The following is a 17142-nucleotide window of genomic DNA, read 5'->3' as shown; positions in this document are numbered from 1 at the left end:
TATTGTATTTTGTACAAACTTCATACGTTTTATAATGAATATTATAGAGTGGCCATTGATAACAGTATTATACAGCAGCACTGCTTGTATTTTGGACACGCTAGTAAATATTTCTGTGCATGTTTCAGTGAGTTTCACAGGTGCCTACCCAAAGCTGGTTCCCTACAGGCCTCCAAGCCAGCTTATCTCACCCCCATTGCTGCTCTCTGTTGTACTTAACATCCTCTTCAGCCTCAGCATGCAGATTTTCGGGTTTGTGGTGGTCCAGGAGCAGCCTTGGTATTCCAAGACTGATATACACCGGTAGGTCGCCTTCTTGGGACTATTAGTTACACAGGGTTGACCTAGTGGATGATACTATTGATCAGCTTAACTGCAGGCCTGATCAGCAGCTGCAGGCAGACCCTCTGCTCCCCACAGGGTGCAAACATTTTAGCCACTGTTGTCTGCAGGTCCCTAAGCTCTCCAGCAATCTGCCATGTAGCACAGTGCATATGGTGAGAATGCTTCTGCTGAGCACAAAGAGGAGGACTTGATTGCAAGAGAGGCCAGGGTGTCTGAGTAGGTTTGAGCTACTGAGCAAGCTGAAACCAGAGGGTGAGACTGGGGGCATTGCCAACAACTGACATCATGGCTGTGAGGGAGGATTCCTGTCAGTTATAGGAGAAGTTGGGGGAAATAACCAGAACAATAATTATTCACTGACCAGTGTGACACTCTTTTTCAGTGCCTGCCTCTCAATGAAGAATCACATGGAGAATTCTTCCTACAGCCTGGGGCTCCATGGGGTGGGAGATGGAGCCCATGAACAAACAGACAATGGCTATAAGAGCTATGAAAACACCACAGTGTGGCTGCTGAGTACCATCAACTGCCTCATTGTAGCATTAGTGTTTTCCAAGGGAAAGCCTTTCAGGAAACCCATCTACACAAACTGTAAGTATGGGGAGAGAGGAAGGGATATAATTCAAATCAGGAGGTCAATTCACCACGGAAAAACTAAAACTTGATCAAAAAGATGCCAATCAAAAAATCAGGAGACTGATATTATATTTTTAAATGACTAAAATCTACCTGTTCAGGTACCTTTTTAGTGCCAGTGGCATCCAGTGACCAGCAGCTCTCTTCTGTAATGCTAAAATCCTGGACCTGGCACTTGGATTTCTGAAACAGACAAAAGAAGTAGCAGGAAAGTGGTGTTTGCCGGCAAAAGCATCATGTTATTTAAGGCAGCCTAAATGAGACATCTCAAGGAGAGATTAGATGGTCTCATTTTAATCTTCAGAATAATTCTGGAAGAGCCCCATGTCTCTCTCCCCAGAGCATGCTGGGTGAGCAGTATTTGAGCAAATTCACATTCGGGGCATTCTTTTGGGCCCATCTCAGAAGAAAACATTCGATGACATCTACATGTTTGCAGAGTCCCATTTTCCAGAACCAGAGATATTTAGCATTTGCTAACTCTTAAGACCAGTAATTTCTGCAAAGAGGAAACATCAAAGGATGCAAAAATATGAAGGGGCTGTAGTGAGGTCTAATAGGTTTTTTTCTGCATCTGAAAGACTGTCATGTGAAAGGAAGATGAGGCAGTTCCAGAAGTTTCAGTGTGGCATTGAAGAGTTGTTCTTTTTCTGTGTGGGACAAATCTTGGCAGCAGTCTCTCAGGCAAAGCTCTCTTCAGTTGCCTTTTTTTTAAAAATAAACATTTACATTAATGCTGCAGGTTTCATGGCGTTGCTGTTTTGATATAGTAATAGTGAGGAGGGGATATTTCTCCCAGATAGCAGAAAAGTGGCTCATCAGTCTCCCAGAACAAGGCAAAACAAAAAAGACTGGGTGGAAAGTGAAATTTGATGCATGCCAGCTGAACGGAAAATGAATTTACTCATTATTGGAAGCTTTGGCTACAGGTCACAGATGGAGAGAGCAATAGATTCTCCATTACTTAGACTCTTTAGATCCTGATCAAGAGCAAAGTTTCAGTATCACTGAAATTGAAGACAGAATCCCTAACCATACTAACAAGATCGAGACACAATTCTGGATATTTTTCTGAATGACAGGAGATACTGAGCTCAGAGAGAGACTCACTGGAAGGCTGTAAAGCTTCTCAGATGTGAGAGGTCACATAAAACGTTCAAAATACCCCTTTGGTGTTTTAAATCTGTGGCTACGAGGCTTGTCCCACCCTCATGTATAGATACATGACTGAGTAAAGCTGGGGTTTTACTCTGTTCATTTTTCTTTTGCTGAAAGTTTCTTCCTATCTTGTGGATTCTTTTGATGACTGTGTAACACAGAAAATTATTACTATCTTCTATAATAAAAGCAAGAAGCTGAGATTGCTCACAAATCTGTGGCTTTATTTGTCTGTTTTTCTCCCTTCAGATGTGTTCATACTGGTGCTCATAGGGCAGCTGGGCATTTGCCTCTTCTTGATGTTTGCTGATATTGATGATCTCTACTCTAAGATGGATGTGAGTATTATCCTAAGGCAAGGGGGAAAGTTTCTTCCTACTACCAATCCCATCATAAGTGCAGTGAGATTGTTTTAACAAATGGTACAGACTTTTCCAGGGATACATGGCACCTCTAAAGAAAAATGGAATTTAAAGAGATGGATTTTAGATGATGGTATTGTAGAACCTTCTGGATGACTCCAAACTAAGATCTAAGCACTGTGACAGCTGGACAGCTACACATGTACTTTTGATTGTTTCAGCACATTGTCTATGCAATAGAAGACGGCATCACTGAGCTTAAAATGCTTGGTGTGTTGGTGGCTTGATAGTTGTGAAGCCAGGACAAGAGTGGGGCTAAGCTCTGCAAATTTAAAGTACAGCACCATGTACTTGTGTTTCTCAAGCTGTGCTATTCTGAGCAAAGGTCCTCTTGAAATGAAGATCTACCAGTTGGTGCTCACAGAAGCTCTCATTTCTCAGTCATGAATCTCTTCAGGTTCCCTATTTAAATCTCAGAGAGCCTGCAGTTTCCCAAAGCATTATTTGGGTTTAGAACGGTGGTAGAGAAAGGCTAGTGTGGGCTTGCATGACAATAGACAATCTATCTTGATCCTTGATTAATAAATGCCAATAAGGGCTTGATTTATTTTGTCTGTCAGAATGCAAGCTGGAGTTGTCTTGTGCAAATCCATCCTAAGGGAAATATGAGGGAAGGACAAGATCTACATCAGCTGTAGGACAGGGTTGTCAATGGACATGACAATTGCTATGTCGAGACGGGGAGATGTTAAACTTCACCACTGTGACACTCTCACGGTCTTGCTGCAGGTGTGACAGGAACAAAACAACAAAAGTAACTCACAGCTACTTTTTCTGTACATTTGTAATCAGAGAGATGAAGTGTGGTGGCTTTGAATAACAGGTGCTGAACATGGTGCTGCTTCCAGTCCTGTATGTTTGCATGACAGTCAGCAAGTCGATTTAGAAATGGAAGTAATGAAACACGGAAAAAGGAACATAATCAAAGGCTGTGGGCCTCGATTTTAAACGCCAGAAAGCCCAGCAAAAGCTGCCTCACCGTGTAACGACTTCCAGGCCAGCGGCTCAGAGGGCAGAGCCAGTTAGAGAATCTGCCACGAGATGGCACTTTAAAGCAAGTCTTAGTCCTGTTGTGGACAGTGGTGGCACAAGATATTGTCAGCACTGCAGCTGTGAGGGGCTAAAATGCTTTTGGGGAGAACTGCAAAACTCCCATCCCAGGCAGTCTGGAGGGAATACACTGGAATAAACTGGATTTGCTGAGAAAAGGGTGGAGTGGCAATAAAAAACTCTTCAATAGCCTGGCCTGAAGAAACTGCTGATAAAAATTTTGGATCAGAGCTTCATCTCCAAAAGAAATTGAACTACAGCCAGAAAGCTGGTGCTTTCAGCTGTGGGAAGCTGGAACCAGGTTTGGAGAGGAAATACTCAGACTTTGAACTATTTCTTATGTTAGAAAGGAGGCAGTTAGATTTCTTATTGCAGTTGTATGGTATGGTTTTCTCTGTTTTCTGTACTGCATCGTAGGTTTAAAATCATCTTTATCAATAATTCCTGAAGACAAGTAGCAATATTAGTTCATCAGCTAGTGTACAGTGTACAGCCAGTGTGGAATTCTGGCTTTTCATTACATGAAGCTGATGAAGGGCCTGGAGCACAAGTCGTGTGAGGAGTGGCTGAGGGAGCTGGGTTTGTTTAGTCTGAGGAAAAGAAGGCTCAGGGGAAACCTTAATTTTTTTATAACTACCTGACAGGAGGCTGTAGCAAGGTGGGTGTCACTCTTTTTTTCCCCATGTAACAAGTCATAGAGGGGAAATGGCCTCAGGTTGTGCCAAGGGATGTTTAAACTGGAGATTAAGAAAAAAATCTTAACTGAAAGGGTTACAGACTGGAACAGACTGCTCAGGGAAGTGGTTGAGTCATCATCCCTGGAAATATTTAAAAGAGGTGTAGTTGTGGCACTTAGGGACACGGTAGACTTTACAGTGCCAGGTTAATGATTGGACGAGATGATCTTAAGGGTCTTTTCCAACCTAAATAATTCTATGTTCTATGACACAAGTACCCACCAGTGTCTACTGTGGGCACATGTTACTGAACAGCTCCTGCTTTTTTCCCAGCTCGTTTGCACCCCTACCACGTGGCGGATCTCCATGGTGATAATGCTTGCAGTCACACTTGCTGTGTCCTTCCTTGTCGAGGTGAGTGTGCCTCCTTGAGTGAACTGGTCAGCACTAACTGGAGAGATGAAAGGGTCAGGTCTTGTTCTTTCTCCCTCCTCCTCAGTCCAGTTTTGGGAATACCTAGTAAAACAGGAGTAATTCCTGCTACCTCACCCTTACTCCTCTTCCTCAAAGCGTCTCATCTGGATGATCAGATAGAAGGGAATGCAAGGCCAGGTCACCTTTTCTTTCCTCTGGTGAGCGAGATCTATTGGACCCTGCCCCAGGCTAAGAAAATATGGGCAGTCTTTGGTGTTTTCTACTCTGATCCTGAAAACTGTCAGAAGGAGCTCGTTACAGCTTTCTGGTGGAGAGCTCTGGTAAAGCTGGTGTGAGAAGTGGTCAGTAAAAGCCTGTTTAAGGCATGTGGATGAGCAGGGCAGGGTGGGAAACCTAGGTCTCCACTGTTTGCCCTGTCTGTGTAGCATGGATGAAAAGGGAAAACTGTCCAGATCCTCTAAAATCTTCCTTTTGCTTTTGCCTTTACAGGAAGCTGTCATTGAGAACAGACCCCTGTGGCTGCTTCTGAAAAAGACCTTCCGGTACCACTCAAAGAGCCACTACAAGAGGCTGCAGCACATGTTGGAGCAGGACTCAGCCTGGCCACCTCTGAATGAAACCTTCTTCTCAGATTCTGTGACAATAACAGTAGAGGGAAATATGGGAGGCCACAACAATCCAACATTTGACAGTAGTGAGGACTCACTCTGAAGGAAACTGCAGTGGACGCGTGTCCAGGACTGTTGCAGGTGGCTGTAAAAGGACTCTCTGGGAGACTTAAAAAAGAGGCAAGACTGTCTCATCACTGCTTCACCGCTCTAGGACTAATCAGCTCTTACTTATCTTTAAATTGACTGGAAGCAGAAAAGCTGGTCGCAGTAAGATAAAGCCACAACTTTTCCTCTGTCCCCTTGCCCATGTATAAATTGCTGGCAGCTGCAATTGAATAGCTTGCTGAATATTGGCAAAGTGTTCGTGGTTGAAGCACCCCACTGCTGCATCCCTCTCTTGAACTGCATTATGCAGTCCATACAGCTGGGAGCTGTTCCAGGTGAAAAGTAGCTAATTGAGATACCACCACTTTTCTGGGGAGATCCCCTTTGAGGAAACAAGTAGAACGTCCTCCTGATAGAGGCTGCTGAACATAGGCAGGTGCTGGGGTTCCTCAGAGGGTTTCAGATACCGTTACCTGGTGTCTGTCTTTTGTCGGAGATTTTAACCCTTCTGGTAATACTTGGCTTTCAGAGCTTGAAGGAGCTGCAAATAGACGAAGATTTCTGGAAGCATCCACTCCCAGCACCGTTGTGCTCTTCCTGTGATGGGAACAAAGCAGAGTTCTCTTGCTTAGCTCATTGTTACCAGGCAGCCTGTTTGTCCTCTTGGTTTAAGACTTGTGATACCTGCATTTTCTGGGTGAAAAATCTATTGACCTGCAAAGCAGAATGATTTAATTATTTAACAATTCTTTTTGGAGAGAGGTATTTGTTTGGGATATTCATTTAAAAAACATACACTGAAACATGATAACTGCAAATTGTGATCTCATTCTGAGGGTTTTCAAAAACATGCCGCCCTTGTGGTGTGAACTTCCTCTGCTAGGGCAGGTGCTGCACAGCTGAGCTGCCACCAGGCATCAGCTCCTGCTTTACAAGTGCCAAAAGAAACCCACGTTGAAGGGGTTATTACCCCCTAGGACCTAAGGCCTGAAATAGAGATGGGGAGCCAGCTAGGTCTCAGAATAATTTTATTAAATTCTGTGACATGCTTTTAAGTTGAGCCATCTGAGGTTTTGGCTCTGCTTTTCAACCATAATTGCAGATGCAATTCATTCATCAGCTTGTATTCCTCGCCTATGAAATTTTGGTGGTGACTTCTACTCACTCTGCTGTGCTGTGTCTGCTATACATAAATGCAACAACACTGCATATTTCTGCGTTACCTGCTTATGACAAGTTTGACATAAGCAAATGAGTAATACCTGCCTACCTAACACAGTTTACCTAATGGTAAATACCTGCCACAAAAGTATTGACACAAACCAGAAATGTTTCACATTTATTCCTAAAAGTATCTAGAAAGTTTTCAAGAGTTCCCAGTTCACAGCAAAATCCTCTGGAAAGTGAAGGTTAGGTGCTCTATGCTCTCCTTACTCCTTGAGGCACCAAAGAGCAGGTTGGTGGAGTTACTCCTGCCATCCTCTCTTTGGATACAGTAACATTTTCCTTGGAGACAAAATTCAGTGTCCTATTTATGGACTCCCACACACAACAAATAAGTTGCTGCAATATGACACATATTGTTGTCCAGTAGGACAACTGCAGTAGCATTGCACACTGGGCATGTAATTTATGTTTATGCCACCACTGACAGTATGAAAGTATAAACTCATGGCAAACCTGTGGCAATTGTTGGGTTGACATTATAAAGACCTGCTTGCCTGCTGCTGAAGTATATCCTTACCTGCAAGAGAACAAAATTCAGACACTAGATGATGCTTTACCCCTGTCACTCCAACAACCCTAGCCATCTCTGACATTTTAACTGCAGTTCTTTTTTTTGAAGAGATCAGTAAGTCAGCCTAGCATCTGTGGGACAGGTATGAAGTTTTTTGAAGGCTTTCCCTGGGTGCTTTGGGATGGAGTGACTGATGCTTCATAGACATAAGCCACGGGGGAAAGCTGGTGAACCTCCTTTTTGGCTATTAGCAGACATTCCTGGCAGATGGTTGCAGGGAAGAATATGAAGCTAAGAGGTGCTGCATGCTTAGAAGAGCTGAATATTTCCCTTGTGATGACTGTGTCCCTTCTTGGAGAGCAGTTGTTTCAAAGACTGAATGGCTCTGCTCTTGGCCCTCATTCCTGACAGAACAGCTGTGGACAGGGATATCTTACCTCCTGACTGAGCAGCAGCACACGCCTGGCGTGCTCATGCTTTTTGCAACTTCTAGGACTGACCACAGACACATCATAACTGCCCAGAGAAATTTTATTGGTACAGCTAAGGCACACTCGTTTTGCTTTAATAGCCTTGGTTTACTAGTCTAAAGGTAGTACAAAGCACCAGAGAAATGCTGCTGTTCCTGGGCTTACCTGTGGCCTCAACAGCAGTGTAAAGCATGAGTGTGCTTTAGAACAGGGGAAAATACTTGCAAAATTGTTATTTTTAATTGCTTTATTCTCCTATGACATAGACACAAGTTTTTTCCTGCATAAATAGGGACACACTGCAGGACTGATCTTCCTCTACAGAGGACAGAACAATTACATCCTGTGGATAAGAGGGGAAACAGTTATGGATGGTTACTTGCTGAGTTTGCATAGATAAATGCTTTACATGTATTTCTGCCAGACCGTAAGCAGAGGTTTTGCATGCAGGATACCATCATGTCATCTGTGTTCACGTTAGTGGACTATGGATGCTACATGAATGTCCTTAAAAGGGAAAAGAGCTATGAATGCTGGGACTCTAAGCTAGTATGTGTCTGAACTTTCAGTGGAGTATGTTCAAAACCCTACAAAACACGTCAGCTCTGTTAGATGGCTGTGCTGAGAAATCACATGACTTACAGTCCCTCAACTCGGACTTTCGGTTTCCAGAGTAGTTGCTGCCTAAAGGAATTGGTTAGCAGCAGCTTCTAATTATAAGCTGCCAAGTTCAGAGTTGGAGGTTACTGATGCTCTAAAACAACCATGGAAAAGCCTTAGAATAGAAAACCAGCCCTTTAAATGGGTTCTTAAGGTTCCTGGACACTATAGTGAAATGTTCCCACACACATCAGTCTCTCCTTACATGTGTTATGTCCATCCCCTGACATGTGTTCCGTTCCAGTCAAGTTTGCAGACTTTAAACCCCCTTTGTGTGTTCTAAGTCTTCACCCTCACACTGTTGCTGAGCCAAGGCTACATTCAATATGCCTGTTGATCATTTCTGTTGGCTTAACTGTGTATGCCCAGAGACGGGTGAATCTGCTATACAGCCTGCCAGCCCCCCGTCCTGAACTCTGCCAGCAATTCCACCTGTCACAGACACAAATAGTTATTTATATGTTCTTTCTGGTTATTTTTAGTTGCTGTGTATTCTGCCGTATTACTGCAGATGTATTTCTATAGAAGAGTTAAGACTCATACCTGGGGGTCTTGACATTCCAAGAATTAAAGAAGACTGAATACTGATACCTGGGGTTTGTAGGACTTTATGAAGGGGTACTTTATCAGTGAGTCTGCCTCCTACTGTAGTTTCAGGAGGATTTAGTCCTCCTAAGGTTTGCCAAGTAACAGGTCTTGGCAGCAAAATGATCCTCATGCAGCTAGATGACCTTCCTGGTGCTTCCGGTTGACATTGCAGAATGTTCATGCTGAGAAGTTGGAAAACATTTCCTTGATTTCTGAACTTGCTTTAAAAATACCCAGTGAAGGCAAAAATCACACGGAGAAAGGATATAACAGGGGAAAGAAAGTGAAACTATGTGAATGAAAGTAGAGATGGAAAGGAATGATAGGAGTCTGGCAGGCAACAGTTTAGTCTCCTGGGTGTGGATATTAGACATCATGTTCTTCTGTACTGTTAAAATGTAAAAGTAAAAATAAACTGAGGATAAGAGTTAGAGGTCAGCACTGAGAACCGCAGTTCATGCAGATGGTGTGATGTGATAGAGGTGGTGGTGAGGGTGAAGGGGTGGCAGCTCTGAGGTTCGCTGACCTCTTTGTCTTAATCCCATGCTGCTTCAGAGCCAGGCACAGTTCACATTGCTTCCAAACTAACTGCTAAAATCATTGTTCATGCATTAAATTACTGGAAAAGGGCAAGATTCAGCCCTTTGAAAGGTTCCTTGAGAAGGTGAAGTGCTGTCCAGGAACATTTGTATTGCTGCCTCTCACTGGTCACAGAAAGGGCTTTGTGAATAACTGGGACTTTTGCCTGCACAGGTGTGGTGGCTGCACATCACATTTTTGTATCTCTAACATCTGTAGGATGACTAGCACTCCCATGCTGAACTAGTGCTCAGAGATGCAAGTGTACCTTTGTACTCAGTGTTCATGTCAATCATTTTGCAATTGCAATTTTTAAATCAGGATAAAGCATTCTCTCTAATGGCCTTGCAATGACAATTGACTTCATCTCAGGATATTTAATTGTGTGAATTAGATGGCAATAACTGGCAAAGCACAGACACCCAGCTAAATTAGAATTTCTGTATTTCTTATTGCAATGGCATTTTTGTAATCTTAGTCTTCATAACTTGGTTGTCCTGTTGATGTTCTCCAAGTGAGGGGAAAATTGTTGAGCACAAATAAGCCCTCTATTAAGGGACTGCAGATAGCAATGCTGCAGTTAAGGGAGCTGACTGTGGCATGAAACAGGAACTGCCTTTTGAAGGTCCAAGAAGATATAGTGGCGTGAATTGGAATAAAACAGAAAATTAGGTCCATGTTCCCACAGCAGCTTGTTCTACATTAACTCAATGAACTCACATCCTGACTTCTAACAAGTGATGTGAAACCTCACTGGACAACTCAGTGAAGTTCAGTTTCTGTGCTGTTAGTGTGACCACTGAATTGTAACCTCCTGCTTCACTTGAGTACTGGTGTCTCAATACTGCAATTGCTTTCCCATCCACAGCAGCCAACCAAGCTGCACAACCACACTGAGGAGCATAACAAAGTTCAGGTTACCATCTGCACCAAGAGCAAGGGTGAGTCATCTGCATCTCATTTTCCTCACCAGCCTGTAGAATGAAATAACATGTTGAAATGTATCTGGAATTGCACAGCAAAGGAAGAATGGGGCAGAGGGAGGTGAGGTGGCTGGGCAGCAAAAAGTGCAGGCACAGCCTGTATGGTGTAGTAATGATGCATCTGTATCTGCAGCATCTGTAATGATGCAGGTGAACCCAGTAATTTGTGTTAAAAGTCAAGAACAGCCTGGATTTCACTAACGAGCACCTAGATAACAAGTCTGGCCTTCTGAGACCTGCTTCCCGGCTCTGCTATAGGTTGCTTCCACAAGCTTGTCAAGAAGCTTGTGAGTGATTTTTAAGGTGTCTAGACATATGACTCCCATCGAGGTATGTGCTTTCTTTGCCAGACTCAGTTCCTTGCCCATAAAATAGGAGTTACAGCTACTTTTGCCCCCCAAAAGACACTGAGGTGAGCAATTGCTAGGGTGATGGGAGATATAAAGGCCTTGCATAGGTTTTCTTGGTCAAAGTGTTTTAAGGACACTAGGAAAATGAAACTGAAGAAAACCACTCGGAGAGAGATGTTCAAAGGGCTGATCTGTGTGCTGTTGTTTTTCAGCCAGTATTATTTCTAAGAAGGACTGATTTCAAATAATGCAGCGTAGAAGATCAGTGATGTTGTGTGTGCCTTGAAACTTAATTTGACTGCCCAGGACACGTGCACAAGTAAAGGTAATTTTTTTTTTTATATTTCTACAGGTTGCAAAAATCTGGAATCTTTTTGCTTAGTCCCTGGAGAAGCGCTTCTTTTAGATGGAAAAAAGTTCTCTCTCCTCTGCGATGCTGTCCTGATTGATGTAAGCTGCTTTGTAAATGAAGGGATGCTCCCAGGTGCAGCACTGGACTTGGACACGCCAAGGTCCTGTGCGGGTTCCTTGACAGGGAGATGTCTCTATCTGTTCTGATAGCAAGTTGTTCACTATTTATTAGAGTAGTTTGCAGCAGGAGGTAGAAAAACTGTGGGTTGAATAATTCACAGTTGTCTTGGGCTTTTGAACACTGCCATTGTGTAATGTGCATTTCTTATCCACATTAAAAACAAGTAGGATTAATGTACTGTCAGGAGTAGAAAGTGAAAATACTCAGATACACTGAATATGTATTTTTTTTATTTTTTGGATTCTGATCTTGCATCACTTGAGTTCAAGCAGGCAGTGTATGAGCACAGAAGTTAGTGTTAGCCCTAAACATCAAGCCACTGCAAGGCATGACCTTGGTTCAGGGACAAAAGTTGACCCAAGCTCCTCATACTTAATGTTCAGAGAAACATACCATACCATGGGTGGGAGGAGACATGAGAAGGAAAGGGGCTGCTCTTCTTGCTGCCATGTCCTAGCCTGGAGGGGTTCTGGTTCTCTACATTTAACTATCTTGTCATCTTTTCTCCTTCAACCTTTTGCTCAAGAGAGACATTTGGTGTGTTTGGGGAGGCAGAGTGCAATGGGTGTCCCTGCTTCCTGCTCAGCTCCTTCCCTCTGGGGAAGGCACCTGGCCACTGTTGTGGTAGGGGTAGCCACAGAGGTCACTGCTAATTCAAGGCAAACAGAAGTCAGCAGCATCCTGAGTGCTCTTAATTACCCTGAGGGTGTTAGGAGAATGTTCACAGGGATTTTCAATTATGTCATTCTCAGCACAGTTCAATAAATATTCTTAATCTAGTCAATAAACCTTTAATCATGTAAATGTTAGGATAATGCTCCTTCTGTTGGAATTAAGCGTTGCTGACTTAGGTGCTTATCAAATCTCACCTATGTTCTGTAAATGACGTGAAGCAAAATCCATGATCAGAGCTACAACACTCATATGTCTTTAGGGACTCCTTCAAACCCCGTCAGGCTACATCTCAGTTCCAAGCCTAAAGATCCTGGAAATCCTAAATGAATAACCTCTATGTAAACATTAAAGTTGACTATATTCAGAATTATACTATTTAATTCATATTACTGTAATACAATAAGAGACTTCAGCTCTGCACTGCATGTGATGCCAAGCTCAAAATGTTAATCTTTTGCAGATGCCAGGACAAGTCAGACACCCCATATCAACCCCCAGGTTTCATTAGTAGTTGTTAATACATCAGATATTTCAGCACCACAGAGATAATCATGCCATAATGAATGAAAGAAGGAATTCATTGCAAGAGGAGAAGAATCACATTCCCAATACCTCCTCAAAGGACAGAGAGAAAATTACTATCCGATGCAAATTAATGAGATGAAATTAATGAGTATCAACAAATAAAATACTCCTCCAGTGGGACCAACCACAGGCACATAGTAAAATGTCTTCTTGGCCCTCCTCCAGTGCTTCAGGGAGGCCCCACTGAATAGGTGCATGTTGAAGAGGCTTGGAGCCCACCAAAAGGCAGGCAGCTCACAGCAGTGCCAGAGTGATTTCCACCAAGGTACCCTTACAGGCAGTGTCTGCTCAAATAAGTGGCAGAACAAACCTGGATGCATATAACAGAATAAATTCATGTAATTAAAAAAAGCTCTGTAAGGTATAACAATGTAAAACTCTTTCTGTAGATGTGTCCAATGTGCACCCAGCTGGGAATATGCTGTTGATTAGCCAAAACGCGAGGAGGAACCATTGCTGTCTGCATGCATGTCATTTGCCTATTTGCATAATTACTCTTTCTTAAATGTTCACATTTTTAAATGTATTATAACCCTAACTGTCAGCTGAGCTGGATGCTGTAAGGCGGTGACAGTAAGGGAATTTAATTCTACTTACAAAATATCCTATGGTATGTTTAATAAGATATAAATGTTTGTTGCTTTTAAGTGATGCTTAGCAATTTCACGGTGTCTCTCAAGTATTAATTAATTAATAAGCCAATTATGATCAGGCTGAGAACAAGGTATAATGTGCTAGACACAGAACAGTCTTTGAAGGACCAGAGGGACAACAGGTCCTGGATTCATTGTGCTTTATAATAGGGCTGCTCGCTTCCAGATTCATTTTGTGTGCCTGTGTTGGTAACAGGGGATGCTACTGGTGATCAAAGGTAAATAAATCTGTTTAAAGTCTTCTTAACATGCCAGACTAAATGGTAATGGGCTGTGCTGTGGTCTGGCAGACATATCTTGTCAGCCATCATCTTCTTAGAGGGGAATATGTGAGACTGTGTGTGTGTCTGTGAGTGAGAATAGAGGACTCCGATAAATAACTTTCATGATGAAATGATAGAGTCTTCGCCCAGCCCAGCCTCACATGTGTTCAGTCTGTACTGCAGTGCCAACAAAGGAAAAAATCTGAAGGTTGAGATGAAAGAGAAAAGAAAGAAAAAGAAAGAAGTTTCTTTCTGTGAGGGACACTCTCCAGGCAGGCAAACTCAAGCAAAACACTATGATGTCCAAATCAGAGCACTCCTTGAAAACACTGAGGGATACAGCCTATAAGACCTGCCCTTCCTTCCTACCTCCCATCCTCCCAGGAGCTGCTCAGTTTAGGCACTGCAGGCACCAGCTCTAAGACACTTTACATGCCTTGCTTGCCCTTTGGTAGGCCTAGGAACCAGGGGTTTTCCACTTACACAGGCCCTCAGCTGGAGGACACATAGTATACGCTCAGCAATACTTTTATTTTATTTTGTCAGAAAGTTAAGGTTAAAATCCCTTATACACAGAAAGAGCCCACAGGAGTCAGCTGAGAAAAAGAGGATGTGGGTGGAAAGCCTGCACCAGTCCTCAGCAAAGCACTGGAGGGGAGGTGGCAGGGAAGGAAGGGATACTTTGCTTGCAAGTGCTCCCAAACTACCAAAACATCATCATAAGCAATGAAAAAAAAAGCAGATATGGCAAACAGGCTGGTGCTGCTGGGGTCACATTGAATGGTGATGCTCAACTTACTCTTTCTAAAGGGATGGGAGAAGGAAGGCTGAAGTATTTAACTCGCACACAAAGCTACACTCAAATGCATAGAAGAGGATTTTATGGTAATATTATTTTGGGTTTTTTAGATTTTATTAAGGCTTTGATTCGGTTATTTCGGCAAGAGTGGCTGTTGTTAGTAGGCCCAATGGCAGTTTTGGCAGAGGCTGGGCAGTGACCCTCCACAGCCACAGGCTTCCTGCCTTGCTCTGAGCTCTTCCTGACAAGCCGTCAGTACTTCTTCTCTCTGGATTTGCCCCCGGACAAGCCAAAGGCAGCACAGGCAATACCAGCGGACACAACAAGACCAGTTCCTAGTGCCACCATGCTACCAATTCCTACCTTGGCCTGTAAAGGGAAAGGAAAACACAGGCTGGAAACAAAAGAAGCAATTATATTTACCCCCAGGCATGCTAATGAAAAGCAGGCAGGGATAATCAGGGCAATTAAAAGAATGAGAGACATCTACCCCATAAATGGAAGGGTTTTTTGCCCTTAGGCTGTGTCATTCAGTAAGAGGGCACTGCCAGGGTGCAGACAGACCACAGTGACTCTCCTGCTTCAGGGTCTCCGGGGAGGCCAGAGGCAGTGCTGGTTTGGACCCCACACCTGGGACTTGGCTGTCCCCAGGCAGTCTGTGGGCTGTGTCCCAGCCCAGGGGCTCACAGGGAGCAGCAAGGAGGTGCTGTGTGAGGCACACAGGGGCTTATCTCATGTTACTTACCTGGTCAGAGACCCCCTCACCATAGCGGAGCATTGTCACAAAGTGCTCACAGTTTTCACAGAGCACATTATAGGTCATCTCCTTGCCAATGTAGCTCTCAGCACGCTTGATGATCTCCTTCACTGGGAGGGGAGTGCGGGAGCGGTCATACTTGTTGTTGACCTCCCAGTCATCAGTTCCCACCACCTCCTTCAGGAGCTGCTTCTTCACCTTGGCCTTTTTGCTCAATGTTGCGTCACTACTGGCTGACAGGCATCGCATCCCTTCATCTGGGAAAGGCAGGAAGGAGATAAGACAGGTAGAACCTATCTGGACCCTCCAAGACCTCAAATGGGCTTCTGGCTGCTCTTGGAAAGGCCATCTACATACACAGTTTTGGTCAACCACCAGCTCACAGAGGGAGACAGGGCTCCTGGTGGACCCCAGCACCTCCTCTGCACCCTGCCAGGTTGCACCAGCCTTACCTGCAGACGTCAGGTGGATGACATATCCATCCCCCAAGTAGAGGGCCCAGTGCTGGTAAAGTGGTCGCTTGACCTTGATCAGGTCCCCAGGCTCAGGTTGGTGCCTGCGGCGTGACATCCTAGGAGCCTTCGGTCAGGACACGGAGTTACAGCTGGTCTGGCTCAGCGCAGGGCCCAGCGGAGCGGGGAGGTGTGGGGTGTGCAGAGGCACCTGCCGGGACGGCAGGCACGGAGGGCGTTAGTGCCGGGCACCGAGGGCATGAGCTGCCGGAGCGACGGCCCCTCCGTGCCGGACCCAGCTCGGGGCGGCCGCTCCCGCCCGCTGGCGCAGGACAAGGCACGGAAGGGCCGCCCCTCCCTCCCACAGGATGAGGTCGGCTCCTCCGCCGCCGTTCCCCGCTCCCCCCGCCGCCGCCGCCCGGTCCCTGCGCTCCCGTCCCGCCCGCGCTCCCTTCGGGGCTCGGCTTGTGCCGCGGCCGATTCCGCTCCGCTGGCGGGACGCAGCTCCCCGGGGGTGCCCGCGGTGCCCAGCCCATCCCCAGGCTCCGGGGCACCTCCGGCCTCTTGCCAGAGCCGCGCCTGCCGCCAGCCCCCGACGGGGCCGCATCCTGCTGGCAGATGCCCGCTCGCATCCCCCGAGCTCCGCTCTCTGCCCTTTCAAATCGCCCCACTCACCCTCGCCCTGTCCCGCTGCTGCCGCCACCGCGCTGCCGACCCGCTCGAAAGGGAAACGGGCCGAGCACGCCCCGGGGATGCCAGAAGGGCAGGGTCCTTCCTGGCGTCACTGCCGCCTCTGCCTGGGAACCGTCCCGTCCTGTCCCGCCCCTCCGTTCGGGGCTCCGCTCCCGAGGGTGTTGCCAAAAACCACCCGTTGGGTGGGAATTGTGGTCCTGCCACCCAGGATGGCGTGCACCGCCACCCTGCAGGGAGCCTCTACGTCCGAGTGGTCCTCCCTTCCAGTGAAGGGCAACAGCACTGACTGCAGAACAAGAACCTCTGGCTGCTGATTAAAGCTTGGCTTGGGAGCTGCTGTATTGTTTCACCAATTTCTGTGTCCTTCCGTCCACTTACACCGTGGAGAAGAAAATGCCAGGACAAGCCAAGTTGCAGCCACAGGAGGTGCTGCCAATGTTCACACCCTGCTCCCTCTCTGTGGCCCCCGGTACCGAGGGGAAAACACTGTCTACAATAAAGTGGTAGCATTTCCTTTTCCATTACAGCCTCTTTCAAAACTTCATCCTCATTTTGCTCTGTGTACTCTGCCCTAACCCCTCTCCATGTACAGTGTCCTCTGGAAACAGCCACTGCCTTCTCCAGGGCCAACACAAGTCCCTGCTCTGAGGTACCCTCAAATGCTAAGCTGGCTGTGCTCCACCATGGGCTCAGCTACATGCAAGGCTTGTGTTTTCCTGATTCTCCCTCCATCAGTTACTGCGTGGGTAGGTGTGGTGGTGGCACCAATGACTGTGGGTACATAGGAGCTCCTCTCCTGCTCTTGTTAGTCTCCTCTCTTTCAGCCCATGGAGTGCTGGGACGTGGGGCTGCCCAGTGCCATTGTCAGCAGCATTTCCCAAGTTGGCCCATGGGTACACTCCATCTCGTGTGGCTGTAAAATCCTG

The 17142-nt window shown here is 45.7% G+C and overlaps 2 protein-coding genes and 1 long non-coding RNA gene across 4 annotated transcripts in view; 2 read left to right on the top strand and 1 right to left on the bottom strand.

The window, feature by feature from the left end:
• Positions 1-5878, top strand: part of LOC116791381 (probable cation-transporting ATPase 13A4) — a 37753-nt gene extending 31875 nt beyond the window's left edge. Inside the window, exons 26-30 of the mRNA XM_032697278.1 lie at positions 129-303; positions 728-936; positions 2389-2477; positions 4622-4702; positions 5213-5878. Of these exons, the coding sequence (XP_032553169.1) occupies positions 129-303; positions 728-936; positions 2389-2477; positions 4622-4702; positions 5213-5434 (776 nt within the window). The 3' untranslated portion in view covers positions 5435-5878. The remainder of the gene's footprint in view (positions 1-128; positions 304-727; positions 937-2388; positions 2478-4621; positions 4703-5212) is intronic.
• A 3589-nt stretch (positions 5879-9467) lies between these two features.
• LOC116791388 lies at positions 9468-10683 on the top strand. Of its 2 annotated transcripts, none has more exons than XR_004358731.1 (3): positions 9468-9559; positions 10343-10415; positions 10591-10683. It is a non-coding gene; the product is annotated as an uncharacterized LOC116791388 (long non-coding RNA). The 2 variants fall into 2 exon arrangements; XR_004358730.1 differs by having other exon boundaries at positions 9468-9648.
• A 3344-nt stretch (positions 10684-14027) lies between these two features.
• LOC116791383 (phospholipase A and acyltransferase 1-like) lies at positions 14028-16326 on the bottom strand. The gene is made up of 4 exons (XM_032697282.1): positions 16199-16326; positions 15524-15734; positions 15060-15328; positions 14028-14683 (listed from the first exon to the last, which is right to left on the bottom strand). Exons 2-4 carry the CDS (start codon positions 15639-15641, stop codon positions 14567-14569), a joined length of 504 nt encoding a protein of 167 aa, XP_032553173.1. The 5' UTR covers positions 15642-15734; positions 16199-16326; the 3' UTR covers positions 14028-14566.
• Positions 16327-17142: the final 816 nt, after the last annotated feature.

The sequence above is a fragment of the Chiroxiphia lanceolata genome, chromosome 10 (genome assembly GCF_009829145.1).
Source record: "Chiroxiphia lanceolata isolate bChiLan1 chromosome 10, bChiLan1.pri, whole genome shotgun sequence".
NCBI lineage: Eukaryota > Metazoa > Chordata > Aves > Passeriformes > Pipridae > Chiroxiphia > Chiroxiphia lanceolata.
Note: the sequence above shows the minus strand (reverse complement) of the source record. Positions and strands in the feature narration are given on the sequence as shown.